General features: G+C 34.7%; 1 protein-coding gene across 1 annotated transcript; it reads right to left on the reverse strand.

Annotated features, from left to right (window-relative positions):
• Positions 1-1,291: 1,291 nt before the first annotated feature.
• LOC127725770 (tyrosinase-like protein 2) lies at positions 1,292-15,072 on the reverse strand. Its single transcript, XM_052233075.1, has 3 exons — positions 14,699-15,072; positions 6,002-6,051; positions 1,292-2,785 (listed from the first exon to the last, which is right to left on the reverse strand). Exons 1-3 carry the CDS (start codon positions 15,062-15,064, stop codon positions 1,369-1,371), a joined length of 1,833 nt encoding a protein of 610 aa, XP_052089035.1. The 5' UTR covers positions 15,065-15,072; the 3' UTR covers positions 1,292-1,368.
• Positions 15,073-15,404: the final 332 nt, after the last annotated feature.

A 15,404-nucleotide genomic window follows, 5' to 3' on the forward strand; every position in this document is an offset into this window, starting at 1 on the left:
TTGAGCGTTGACTAGAGGTAAAACGTATGCCGTAATAGAATAAAGTTGAACCACGATCAAAATCGTAAGTTAAGTTATGAGCCCCCCTCCCCCCCTTTTTTTTTCTCCGGTAGACAAATGCCAAAAACGAAACGATATGAATTCACAATACATAACGGCCACTGTAAGTAAATGAGATATGGGCTTATTTTGAAAATGAATTCCTTTTGTGTCTTATTAGTCATGCCCGATTGACTTTTAGTAAAAAAAACCTGCAACTTAAAGACCTACACCGGGTTAATAAGTTCGAGGTACAATAAGTAAACAAAAGAGATCTTTTGTGTAGTGAGATCGTCCCAGGAATCTTAGATAATTATTTTGCTTCGAATAACAATGAAAAATGCACGAACAGGTTTGTAAAGATTGTAATTGAATATTTTGGAGTTAATGCATGAATGCCGTTATTGCTTCTTATGGTAAAAATCTGGAAATGTGAATGGTCCAATTGTTAAGAAAAATAATTTGACGCTTGTGCATTAAATTACCAGCCGAAGTGACGTTAAGCAACAAATACTCAATCAATCAATCAATCAATCATTTAAGACACTATTATGATAATATCAGAAAAAAAAATATGCTTGGCTTTAACAAATACGTCGTAAGCAAAATAAATTACGATGTATTGTTCTGAAATACACAAAAGGACATGTTGGCCAATGTTGTCAATGAGACAGCAACAAACAACACAAACACCAAAAGATATCTAAAGGTCTTCATCCCAACATACTTTACAGACCAACATTTGGTAACTGATGAATCCAAAAATAAATGTTTGCATATCTATAAATGTCTGTATGTGTGTTTCTTTTACTGATTTTAACAATTTTTGTAGAAAATACAAACTCCATGCAAACAAATGTTCAAAAAGAATCAAGCCCAGGTCTTTTTGGATATTCATAACGTTTTGAGGATCAAATAGACATAAAGATTCTAGAAAAAAAACAGGCATTCTTCTTACATGTTATGGAATGATAAGTTTGTTTTTCATATGAAGTTGCATTTACTTAAATCGTGATGCAGTGCCTTACAACGCGAAGGATAGAGCTTATGTGACTGAAGCACTATACAGTACCTGATTATTATCTCCAATACAAAGGAAAGTAATACCAGCAGATGAAAATAATAAACGAGAATGGAATAATATTTTACTGAAACATGACAGATGTTTTTTCTTATCTTTTAAAAAAATTCAGGTGACAACTATAGGATCATTCATTTGAATTCTTTTAATTTTCCAAAAACACCATTTTAGAAGTACATAATTTTTATCAGTTTAAATTGAATTTTTGTTTCTAATGTTTGATAAATATCCAATAAATAATCGTTGCATCATGCTTTTTCCCATGGCCACAAGTCTAGAAAATTACAGAAGAATTTGATATACACTCCGTCATCGTTAGAACGAGGACAGTTTTTATCGTTGGTATTATGCAAATTCCATCTTTTCGATACACTTTCTACATAAGAATAACTATACATTCGAGGTTTTCTGGTATCTATCTTTAAGCAGCCTGTACACGGTACAAATTTTTTCCGATATCTTCTGTGTCTGCAATAGGGTCGGCATAGCCTGCCACCTGAATCAAATGCTGTTAACAATACGTGTGTCGCTTTGTGATTCATTGGTTTCCGAACAGGTAAATAAGTCATTGCTTCACTTATCCCAAACCTAGCGTCTACAATTGCATATTCGATTGCCCTTCCGTCGTAATTTGTGCCTTCAATATGAACATTCACCCTTTCGAATCCCGAATCAAGGGTAATATGTTTGTCGTATGCCTTCGGATTAGATTTTGTTATGTTCTTGCTCCCTTCAAAATATATATCATTTTTGTTTGATGGTACACCCTTGTGAATTGGAAACGATTTAAACTTGACATTTCGTGGACGTTGGAACACTATCAAGCAGTTTATATAAACCCATTGTTTGGAATCTGCATTTCCATTGACTTCGAATCGATTTTGCACCGTGTTTAGAAAACTTGGAGTTGAATCCAATCTATTGAGATTGGCTTTATTTGTTTTTGGAACACAAACCCATTTTGATTTGTTACAATCAAGCCAGGGAGACCCACAGCTTGGCTTACTTCGACTGCAAGACGGGAAGGATTGACACTGGTAAATTTCTTTAGTGAAATGGTTAGAAAACCCATCTATATTTCGAAATTTCTTAAAATCATTCGCTTTATCGGATATGGTGAATTTGTCTGATATGCCGAACCCTTGATTTGTTATTTTTCCAAAACCATCCATCAAATCGTAACGTCGGTGTCCTTTCTTTTTGGTATAAGGATAATCTTTCTCTGGATTGATTCTATTTGCATTTTGTTTTTGTCTAAATTTTTCCCACCAGCAATCAACGAATGCATGCAAGTTCCAGAACAGAGGATCCTGTGGTGCAGTTGTGAGTTTTGCCATATTACCGCCGACAAAAGAATGACATTTACCATGAAGTTCCTCTAGGAAATAGCGCCTACTTTTACTGTTCGTTATCTGAGCGTGACGTTTTCTAGATAAAACATCATATACATTTTTCTTCGTTAGTAATTCACCTCCCAGACCCCCGACATTGCGTGTTACATATCCTCCTCCCTCATGCTTCCAGTTGTCATATGGAAGCCCAATTTTTCCATTCGGATTTCCTGCAAACTTTTTCGTAAATAAACATGAATCTGATGGATTGTTTAATTCATTGTCAAGAGTTGGATCCCAGTACGGACACGCCATTCCCAAAGCAGTTTCATATCTGCAAAAATATTGACCACCATAATTATATTTAAAATAAATGGTATATAAAACTAGGAGATGAGGTATGATTGCCAATGAGACAACTATGCAAAGTTCAAATAAAATGGATGTAAGCAATTATAGGCAACTGTTAGGCCTTCAACAATAAGAAAAACCCATACCGTATAGTCGGCTATAAAAGGCCCCGACATGAAAAATATGAAACAATTTAATTGAGAAAACGAATGGCCTAATTTATAACAAAACAATTAACGAAAAACAAATATGACAGACATGAACCAATAACATCCACTGAACTACAGGCTCCTGACTTAGGACAGGCACATACAGAATGTGGCAGGGTTAAACATGTCTGTGAGCGCTCAACCCTCCCCTTAACCTTGGACAGTGATGTAACAGCACAACATAAGAACGAACTATAATAATCAGTTGAAAAAGGCTTAATTCATCAGATCGATATAAAGCAGAAAACATCAAACATAAACACAGACTGAACGTGGCAGGGTATTCCTCATCCCTAACAACAAAAAGGGCACTAAGTACAGATCTGAGAGTACTAGTTCAAAGCCAATAACAACTAATAAAATAAATCATGTATCTAAGACTAAAATATCAATCAGTACACATCCAACATCCAATGGATTTAGTGTAAAGACGTCATTAACAGTCAGGGAAAAAACATGACCTCGTGCAATGCCAAAATAAAGATATCGACAGATTGTAGTACCACTAAAGTGCATATGTGTATAACAAAACTATAGTTTACTTCACTTTCAATTTGATATATATTTTTCTTAAGTTGTAGGTTTAAGATTTTCATAAATAAATCAGAATGATTGTTGAATTATTTATGGTTAAAGCTATGAAATTACTGACCATGGCCGTCCTCTTTTAGATAAGTATAGTAATACTCAAGGTGTATAGTAATGAATTAAAATTATAAATTTTTGTGACATTTAAATGCTGTCTCAAGACTTTAATTTTCTAGACCATAAAGACTATCTGCAACAAAAACATACAAGTGCTTATTGTAGCCAGGGAGTCAGTCTAAAAAATGATATAGTTTAGATCCTCACATATTATATACAGGCGGAAACCCAGTTGAAATAGAACAAAAGAATCGAAGCTCTTTGTTAGAGAAGGCGATAAATGCTTACTGTAATGTTTACTATAGTAACAAAATTTTTAAAATTTAATAGAAACAAATAAAATGACAGTTTTCGGCTAAATTACGAAGTATTTTATCATAAAAACACAATTTGCATAAGTTTTCAATTTATCTATTACATAATTAAGCAGAACAATTAAATATCAAGTCGACGACATGGGTGTCTATTCAGTTGGATCTAAAAAATGCATAACCTCCGATTTTTATTTTTTTATTACCACGGACGGAGAACATATCAATCGGTTTGTTCCTTAATTTTCGTCTCTGCCCTTCCATTATGTAACTCAAGAAAAAATTCAAAAAAATGGGTAACAATTGCATCGAAAAGATAAAATCGAGTGCACCTTTTTATGTTTGGGCGTGTTTGGGTTAAATATTTTGTCTTGAAAACGTATAAAGCAAGAGTATTTGATACATCATCTCGATTCAGATTCTATTATTTTCATATATCAAGGCTACAGGTTGACTTTATAACATCGAAAGTTCACAGTACTAAAAAATTAAATATATGGGTCAAGTGCAAAACCTTTCTAATGAATCACAAAAACTGAGTAGGTGTGTTCGAATAGCAAATTTTTACTAAAAGTACTTGACGACTGACTTTTAAGTTGGATCTTCAAAATGCATTTCTTCGAAAAAACTTCATTGTTTGTGTGTGATAATTAGGGTTTATGGTCTTGAACCACTGAAAATTTTTAGTCTGCCCTTCCACGAAATGTTTAATTAGAATTTTTTTAAATGTTTATAAATTTCCGAAAATTCCACCTGACAACCGATCCCACAATAGTTTTAAGTTGACTGAATGCAGACAAGTACATTAACTGATGCTCAATAGCTAGTAGATACATTTGTCTTTTAAAATACACCTGGCATATTAGGATCTTTATGGTGCTATGTGGATAAATTTATCGGTTTTCAAGAGCTAAATTGGAAGCGCGTCATCCCTACAATGGCTTCCATTTTTACGATTGTAAAAATGAACTGGCGTAATGAGGAGATAATTTTGACGAAGTAGAATCCTGACTGTATAGACACCTGTCTATTGTTAAAGCATTTCAGTTGACCTCAATACGTCTTTTGGTAATTCTTATCGTTGGGTTGGTGTCTCATTGGCGTTCACCCACAACCTTTTTTCCATTAACTTTCACAAAAAAGCTTAAAAGAGGGACGAAAGATACCAGAGGGACAGTCAAACTCATAGATCGAAAACAAACTGACAACGCCATGGCCAAAAATAAAAAGACAAACAGACAAATAATAGTGCAGATGACACAACATAGAAAACTAAAGACTAAGCAACACGAACCCCACCAAAAACTGGGGGTGATCTCAGGTGCTCCGGAAGGGTAAGCAGATCCTGCTCCACATGTGGCACCCGTCGTGTTGCTTATGTTATTACAAATCCGGTAAATAGTCTAATTCGGTAAGTCACATTCGTGAAAAGGGAAGGGTATTGTAGTTACGACATAAGGAACATATCCGATATCATCTGTGAAACGGTTATTCCATAACGGTCAACCAACTCGTGATGGCGTCACTTAATTGTTTCAATGACTGATATTCTTTCTTAAATTTGAGGGTTTTGAAATTAATTTGCAACTCTGATATTATCATATAATAGAGCTAAAATTAACATTTTTCAAACTAATTACTCCATAAAATATCCGAAAGTTGTAAGCTATTCGTTTGTCCGACATTATTTTATATATTTTTGTAAGTGGTTAACAAGTATTATCGATCGTAAGCACCATACATGCCAATTATTTTGTGGCCTGTTTGGTTGGTGATCGAAGAAGAAGCCACAAAATATAAAAATAAAAATAGGCAAAAATAAAAAGAGTACCATGGAATTCAAAATTTTACTGAAAATACTGGGATAGACATCAATGAAACACATATTCAACGACAATAAAAAACCAAAAGACATCTACAGCTGAAGCTATGATCCACATGCGCTGGAGTATAGGATATAGCGGTATTGTATTTTTAGTTACACTGTGTGGTAGTGTTTCCTAACACACTGCTTAACGAATATATTTTACCTACAATCTTAATATTGGGAATTTAAACGTGGTTGTAATAAACGATATACTTTTCTGTTATTGATATATTGATCAATATTACTCATAAAGCAATATTTGGTGCTAGTGGACTATTTCAGCGATAAAGTCTTCATATTAAGACCATACTTGCACTGGTGTATAAAACAACAAATGCAAACAATAGCAATATAATTTCAAAGATCCTTGACATCACAATTTTAACACAACGTCAAACAGAACCTTTATTCATCATTAATGAGAAAATCAGCGTAACACATGTGTTTGCCTATTAACCTTGAAAAGTATAATTATGTATGTTTATTTATGGCACCAGTTCCAATGTTATAACAGGAGACCTTAACATCGTTCGTGACCGAGAGTTGAAATCATTCCTCAGTAAAGGACCTAAATATCGTCCCCCAATTATTAGTTGGAATGAGTGTCGTAACATCATCCACGACTCACTCCGTACTTACTGCTCGAAATGAATAAAACGCGAAAAAGCTGACAAGAAATCCTTAGATTCTTTTTTTTAATTCAGTAATGCACATAGTTGATATACGTATACAACATTTTAAAGAACAGTTCACTCCTAACAACAACCATAATAGCCCTATTTCTCGTAGCAAACATAAGCTAAAAGAACTCGCCAAGGAATTAATTTTTGTCCCGGCTGATGAGGCTGCTAATAATATCATTATTGTTTGACGTAAATTTTACATTGAGGTTCTGCAAAACGAAATCACCAATTCACCAACATTCCAACTGACTCCATATTCGGAAAATGACATCTGTAACAAACATAAACTTTTAGCTTTAGCTACCTCTTTACAAGCAGAACCAAATACAATGAAAGTTCCAACTATGTACTGGCTTCAGAAGCTGCACAAAACACCTTACAAATACAGATTTATTTCGTCTTCAGGCCATTGTTCCACTACTAAACTGTCTATTTTACTTACAAGTACACTTAGAACAATCAAATACCTGGTAATAAATTGTTCATATAAGGCCTTTGGAAATAGTGGAATAAATTACTTTTGGAGTGTCAAAAATTCTTTGGAAGTACTTGATAAATTGCATGCTTATATTGGTGATTTCGAATCTGTTCAAAGTTTAGATTTTTCTACCTTATTCCACTTTGCCTCATAATCTTATTAAGAAAAAAATCACACACTTAATTAAATGGGCATTTAAAAAGTCAGATTGCGAATATATATGTTCAAACTCTTTTAGGTCATTTTTTAGTAACAACAAACAAAAGAACTATGTCAATTGGACCTGCTTTGATACTATAACTGCCCTTGAATTTTTACTAGATAAAATTTTTTGTTCGCTATGGAGATCCCGTATATCGTCAAGTTATCGGAATTCCCATGGGGACTAACTGTGCACCACTTATTGCGGACCTGTTTCTGTATTGTTATGAGTTACAATTTATGACTAAAATCAGCAAAGACCCATCGAAAGAACATCTGACACAAAAATTTAATAACACTTTTAGATATTTGGATGATCTATTGGCTCTCAATAATGACGACTTCAGTATGTACACTAAAGAGATTTATCCTGCTGAACTGATTTTAAATATAGCTAACATTAACAATGACCACTGCCCTTTCCTGGATCCTTATATCTATATCTTTAACGGGAAACCTAATACCAAAATTTATGATAAAAGAGATGATTTTTCATTTCCTATTGTTAATTATCCATTTTTAGATGGTGACGTTTCCTTGTCACCATCTTATGGTGTTTATATATCTCAACTTGTTCGATTCGCTCATGTATGTTACAACGTATTTGATGTTAACGAAAGAAATCTATGTATTACTGAAAAATTATAACGCCAGGGTTTTCGATATCACAAACTAGTCAAAACATTTACTAAGTTTTATCATCGGTACAAGGACATTATTCGTAAATATAAATCAACATGAAGACATCTTATACGTTCAGGTATTTCACATCCAATCTTTTATGGTAATATTCTTTACAAAAATGTCGGCATTCACCTCAAAAGCTAACCAAACATTTAAACAGACTTATTCAGAGGGGATATAGTTACGATTCTGTTGTAAGGTCATTGAAGATGGTATATTTTGGTATTAATATTGATTCACTCATAGGGTCTTTGTAACGGAAATACACACATTTTTTCTAAAACCAGTTGCTGGCATGATACGGGTTATGTTCTTCTCGTATATTTTATGATGGTATGATACTAAACCCCTAACGGGAGGGATTGTGCATGATTATTTTCATATGATAAAGACATAATCTTTCAATCAGTTTAATTGCAGTCTGGAGCTGGTATGTCAGTAACTGCTAGTAGTCCTTAAGTTTGTTAATTTATGTATCATTGTCATTTTGCATAGTTTCTTTTGTTACTTCTTCTGACATCGGACTCGGACTTCTTTTAAAGTGAGTGTTACTGTGCTTATTGCTGTGTGTCTGTTTATTCTACATTGGCTAGAGGTAAAGGGGGAGGGTTGAGATCTTACAAAACATGTTTAACCCCGCCGCATTTTTGCGCCTGTCCCAAGTTAGGAGCCTCTGGCCTTTGTTAGTTTTGTATGTTTTTTTTTTTAAATTTTAGTTCATTTATATGTTTAGGAGTTTAGTATGACGTCCATTTTTGCTGAACTAGTACACATTTTTATTTAGGGCCAGCTGAAGCCCGCCTCCGGGTGTGGGGTTTTCTCGCTGTGTTGAAGACCCATTGGTGGCCTTCTACTGTTTTCTGCTCTTTGGTTGGGTTGTTGTCTCTTTGTCTTATTCCCCATTTTTATTCTTAATTTTATTACAATGTATGCTAATATTAGAACAACACCGTGGTTTTTTAAAGGAATGTAACTCTACTACTAACAACTACATGTACTAACCGTGTAATTAAAATATAACACGCCCACTGACTATTGTTTAAAAAACGACACGCCCAATGACCGTGTATGTTTCCAAGTATTCGTTTTTAACCAATGATGTTCCCAGAACTTATTAGGAAGTAAGAGAATTATCATTCAATGCAATAAATATTCAATTAACTATTTTAATATCACACATCTAACCATGCTGAGATTTCTTGTTTTATTTCGAGTGATTTAACTCTGATATAACCCCTTTTATACAATCCACACTGTATCAAAATAAAACCACAAAGCTAGTAACTCGACGCCATCTTATGCAAAATCCAAAATTTTCGTGCTCGAATATTATATTCTCAAATATAGGGGAATCTACTTTTCAAACAAATTTTACCAAAGGAAAATAATATTTTTACAGGATTTTTCGAAACTCACCGCGATAATCTTTTGATGTAGACTTTTTTACAAGATGGCATCGAGTTGCTGGCCTTGTAGTTGTTAGTTTTAAAGGTACATTCACTCAAAACTAGATGAGATATGTACATTATTGTTTTGTGTGTTGTATCGAAATCGAAAATTGATTATTAAATGCATGTGCATAAGGCATTACAAACAAATACAATATTTCAAGCTCTAAAATGCTACAAGTCTAGCAAAAAAAAAAACAAAACAAAAAAAAACAAAAGGTGCATAAATTGCGTGCTGGTAGTTTATGCCACAGGGTAGTGATATGCGTGAAGTGTGATAGAAAGTCTATGATTTGTTTATTACCGCTGGCTAGAATACTTGTGTGAAAAGAAAGCCGAGTACGTAAGTCTTTCCTGCCAGTACATAGCTTCTATACTACCAAGACTTCTGCAGTGCCTCGCCACGACATTGCACGTAAACTGGGGTCTAGTACCTAATGCTAAACTGCAGGAGATATCGGAGCAGCAATGACCCTAGAGATGCAGTGTGTAGTCCCACCGGTGTGTGGACATGCCCTAGCACTCATCAAACTTGCCCCAGCATGGGTAAATAGTCGGTTAGATGAGAGTCGTAGCCCAGTAAGACAACTCAACTAGGGGATGGTAAATTTCGAAAACAAACCTGATAGAATGAATTCATTAGCTCAGGACATCAGTCCTTCTAGGGGTTGGAAACCTTGACCATAAATTCCCTGGCCCTCCAGGTTGGAGTGATTGGCATAGGGTCAACTCCCCCATCCTGTAAAAGCAATCACAGTTGCAGAAACTACAACAAATAAAATTAGAATACCCTCTGTTATAGGTTCAACGGGGGACTCAAACAACAGCGGAATGCCTTCTCCTAGTGAAAGCCCTAATGTGGAAACTAGGCAAATGAATATGAGTCTTCTAGGGCCTAAAGCACAAATATATATAGGAGCCTGGAATGTTCGAACCAGGTATAAAAATCAAAGACTGCACTGGTCATCAAGGAAATACAGCACTACATGTTGGACATTCTTGGTGTGAGCGAATGTCAGGAAAGACTAGAACAAATAGTTGAAACATCATCCTGCACTCTGGACACAAAGACAGTCATATTAATGGTGTAGCGATAATTATATGCAAAAAAAAGGCAGAAACATTACTAGAATGGGAACTAATCAGTGATAGATTAGTAACAGCAAGATTTAATTCAGACTACTGTAAGCTTTCTATTACACAGTGTTACACACCAACAAATGAAGCTGAAGATGATATCAAGGATGATTTGTACGAACAGCTGCAGACTGCCATTTCTAAAGTACCTCAATACGACATGCTGGTAATAATGGGAGATCTTAATGCAAAAGTAGGATCTGATAACACTGATCTGAAAATGTCATGGGCAGGCATGGTTGCGGGGTGATACATTATAAAGGCGAATGTACTATCGATCTTTGTCTTTGCAATAAATTGGTGATAGGAGGGACCATCTTTCCTCATAAAAACATCCATAAACTAACAAGGAAATCACCGGATGGAAGAACAGTAAACCAGATTGAACACATATTTGTGAACAACAAGTGGCGTAGATCATTAAGAGATGTACGAGTACTCAGGGGTATAGATGAAAATAGTGATAACTATCTACTGAAAGCTAGCATCAAATTAAAACTAAGAAAAGCACCAACTGAAAATCAGAACAGAAAGAGACTAGACACAGCAAGGCTGAAGTCACTAAATGTCAAGAAAGCATTTTGCTTAGAATTGAAAAATCGGTTTAGTGTGTTAGACAACCCTGATGATGGAGAAGGCAGTATACAAGATAAGTGGGATAATATCAAATATATTTATGTAAAGACTGCAGAAAGACAGTTGGTCACAAGACAAAACAGAACAAAGATTGGCTAACACCGGAAACCTTGCAAAAAATTGAAGAAATAAAAACTAAAAAACAGAAAATAGAAAATGCAAAATCAAAAGGTTACCAGATCAACTACAAGTAACATACAGAACAAAAGACAAAGAGGTTAAAAGAAGTGCTAGAAAAGATAAAAGACAATATCTAGACGACCTAACAAAAGACGCAGAGAAGACAGCCATTCTTGGAGAGTTGAGTACAGTTTACAAAATAACCAAACAACTTTGTAGAACATCAAATGCTCAGACGGCCAATGTAAACGAAAAAATTGCAATTCATTGAGAACAGAACGGGAACAAGCAGAAAGATGGGTCCAACATTTCAAAGCTGCCCTGAGCCTGATGTCATAGCTAACCCTGAACCATCAAAAGACAATTTAAACATCAACACAGAACCACCATCCATAGAAGAAATAAGAAATGCCATTAAATCATTGAAAACAGGCAAGGCACCAGGCATTGATTACATCCACGCAGAGATGTTAAAGGCAGACTTAGATACATTATCCAAAGTGCTTCACAATCTTTTCCTTGTCATCTGGAAAGAAGGAGACATACCATCAGACTGGAGGAAAGGCCTGATTTTGAAATTACCAAAGAAAGGTAATCTACGCAACTCTGACAACTGGAGAGAGATTAAATTACTTTCTGTCCCTAGTAAAGTATTCTGCAAAAAAGAATTGATGAAATCGTAGGTGAAAAGCTAAAAGAAGAATAGGCAGGCTTTAGAAGAGGGAGAGGATACATTGACCAAATTTTCACGCTCAGGAAACTTCATTGAGCAAGGCATAGAATGGTACGCACCACTTTTCTTTAATTTAATTGACTTCAAAAAGGCATTTGACAGATAACATTGAGAAACTCTTTCGTGAATTGTAAAATCATATGAAATTCCGACTAAAATTCTGATGCTAATAAAAGCCTTCTACAAAAGCTTTGGATGCAGTGTCATCCTTGGTAGCTCTATCTCAGACTCATTTGATGTTAAAATCTGGTGTAAGACATGGATGTATTATGTCACCTATCCTGTTTTTATTGGCTATTGACTGGATACAAATGCATACATCATCAGAGTAGAGAAGGGGTATCCAATGGACCATGTTTACTCAGCTAGAAGACATTGATTTTGCTGATGACATAGCCATGCTATCAGCAAAATCAATGTCTTCTAGCTGATTAAACATGGTCCATTGGTCATAATAGGACAGGAAAGGATATAAAGGCAAGACTATCTAAGGTACGTTCAACATTTGCAAGACTTCATACAATCTGGAAGTCCAACCAGTACAGTTTAAGGACCAAAATGCGAATCTGCTTCAGCAATGTAAAATCTGTCCTACTGTATGGTTTAGAAACTTGACGTCTTTCAGTAAGTGACCTTCAAAAAGTAGATGCATTCCATACTAGCTGCCTAAGAAAGATCAATAGAATATTCTGGCCAAATAAGATCAGCAACAAGAATCTCTTGGAGAAATGTAATGCTAAGAGCATAACAACAGAAAACCTTCAACTAAGATTTAGATGGTTAGGCCATGTGCTGAGAATGCCACAACACCGCACACCTAAAACAGCTCTTTATTGGACACCATCAGGAAAAAGGAAACCAGGGCGACCAAGAATCACCTGGTGAAGAACTGTAACAGCAGAATTGGAAGCAATGGGTTACACCTAGGGCCAAGCCCAGTATATGGCTAAAGACAAAGAGAAGTGGAGACCGTTTGTTGTGGCCTTATGTCCCACTGGAGATGAAGAAGATAAGTAAGTAAGTACATAAATTAAAATACAATAAAATATCACTACAGGAGAAGCACTTTATTCTAAAGTAACGGTAAAATAGATATCCGTTTTTTTTCTACTAGATGTTACTTACATGGTTAAAAAGACACGATGCCAAGGAAGAAAGGCTGATCCAAAATGTGCATTTTTAATAGATGAACTCCTATGGAAATTTGCAAGACAATCATACACATTTGGTTTCAGGCTCTACAACAACAAACGTTACATGTGAATAAATAAAATAATGATTAATATCTAGATAGTTAGAGTAGTTTTCATCTTTATTCCATTACATATTTGTTTTTCTATAATGTTTACAGTATTATTGTAAATTTCATGTTTGATAAAAAAAAATGTTAGTATTTATAAAGCAAATTACTCTAGGTATTACATACACAGCTACTTTTGCATTGGTACTATTTCTGTACAAAACATCTGTAGTACTGGAAATCTACTTTTAATATTCAGTACTATTTTGTTACTTTAAAATTGTTGTAATATTTAAGTACCTGTATTTTACAGTACTTGATTTGTACTTGAAATTTAAGTACTACAGATTTTTGGTTACACCGTTAAGCTTGGAATAATAAATCTTACATAATCACGTAAAGAAATTTGCATTGACAAACTCACTATTAAATAAATGATATGTTAACCATCACTTGTTTTCTTTATAGATTCTCTAAAAACTAGCACAGGGCCGATTGGTATAAATAGCCCACTACTGTACTACGTGACAGGTCCGTTTGACTCCAATCTTAATTGTCTAGGATTTTCACTCCGGGTTCCTCGCCCAATGAAAACAGGTAGTTACGTAATAGCCAATAGTGCTGAAAGGTTGCGTTCAGCAGCAAACAATCAATCAATCTTAAAACTAACAGATTCAAAGTTTTAATTGTTCGTTTCCTTTCGTTAATTGAACTTTTCACGATAGAGATATAACAAGCATTATCCAAAGTAATTTTTTACAGTTAATATATGTTTATAACTTGATAACTTGTTTCTACGTGTCGTGTACCAATTTTGTATTTACCTTTATTTCTTTTCATTGGTCTGTAAGTGTCAGGCAAATATAAATTACGAACTTTGCATTATTTATCTCGGTCTGTACATGTCGGGTAAATGTCAATCTTGTATTTAACCTTATTATTTTCGGCGAGCATTGCGTTTTAAATTTGTAAAGGTAACTTTCTGGAGTGGAGAAATATCGTATCACATCCAATGCAATGGTAGAATCTATATTTATTGTTTTCCATGGACTGAACGTATCGGGTGAATGTTACCAAATGTTCTCCATGGTCTGTACGTGTCAGGTAAAATTTACTTTATTGTTCTCCACGGAATGTACATATCAGCTAACATTTACCTTATTGTTCCTCACAGACTGTAAATGTCAGGCAAAATTTACCTTATTGTTCTCAACGGACTGTGCGTGTCAGGTGAATTTTGATTTTTGTTCTCCATGGACTCTACATGTCAGCTAAAATTTACCTTATTGTTCTGCGTGGACTGAACATATCAGGTAAATTTTACCTTATTGTTCTCAACAGACTGTACGTGTCAGGTGAATTTTTCCTTATTGTTCTTTACGGACTGTACATGTCAGGTAAAATTTACCTTATTGTTCTCCACGAACTGTACATGTCAGGTACATTTACCTTATTGTTGTCCACGGTCTGTACGTGTCGGGTAATTATTGTAACGATCGTTTACCTTATCATTCTTTAGTCTATTTACAGCTGCATGGTAATCTTCTCTTTCCTTCTTTGTCAGCATTCTATACTCTTTCCGAACTAACCGTGGTCTCTTCTTTTTTTTCATGTTGGCTTGTTCAAACATTTGTTTTACGAAATCCAGGACTTTAGAATCTTTCTTATAGTCAAATGGAGGATCTTCCCATAAAAACTGATTGATGCAATAACTGACAATTTCTTCTCCTGGTACGTCTTTTGGTCTGGCATTGCTACTTCTCTCACTTAGACATTTGTTATATTTTGGTGGACAGTAGATTGTTTTAATAGATGCTTGTGTTTGTTGTATCACAATACTGATTAGGCACAGGAAAGCATTCGCCACCATATTAGGGTTTGACTGAAAAAATTAAAACAACACTGTACAATTTCCTACTTCTGACGCGCTTTTTATTGGAACGCTCACAGCCGAATATTTGAAAGCCACAGATCTGCGAGAATCGAAACTGTTCTATATGATCATATTTCATAAGAAAAAATAGCCAAATCGATCTAAGGTCAACTTTGCCTGAGGGAGTTGAAACTTTAGTTTTTTTTTTACCTCAAATTACATCATACACGTTTACTCATATTAATTTCAATGGAAAGTTTTGATGTTTAAATAACTTAAAAAGTGAAGATTATATTTTTTGTTTTTATTATTGTATTCAATGTTTTTTTTTTTTTTT

Source organism: Mytilus californianus, unplaced genomic scaffold (assembly GCF_021869535.1).
Source record: "Mytilus californianus isolate M0D057914Y unplaced genomic scaffold, xbMytCali1.0.p SCAF_1, whole genome shotgun sequence".
In the NCBI taxonomy this organism is placed as follows: domain Eukaryota; kingdom Metazoa; phylum Mollusca; class Bivalvia; order Mytilida; family Mytilidae; genus Mytilus; species Mytilus californianus.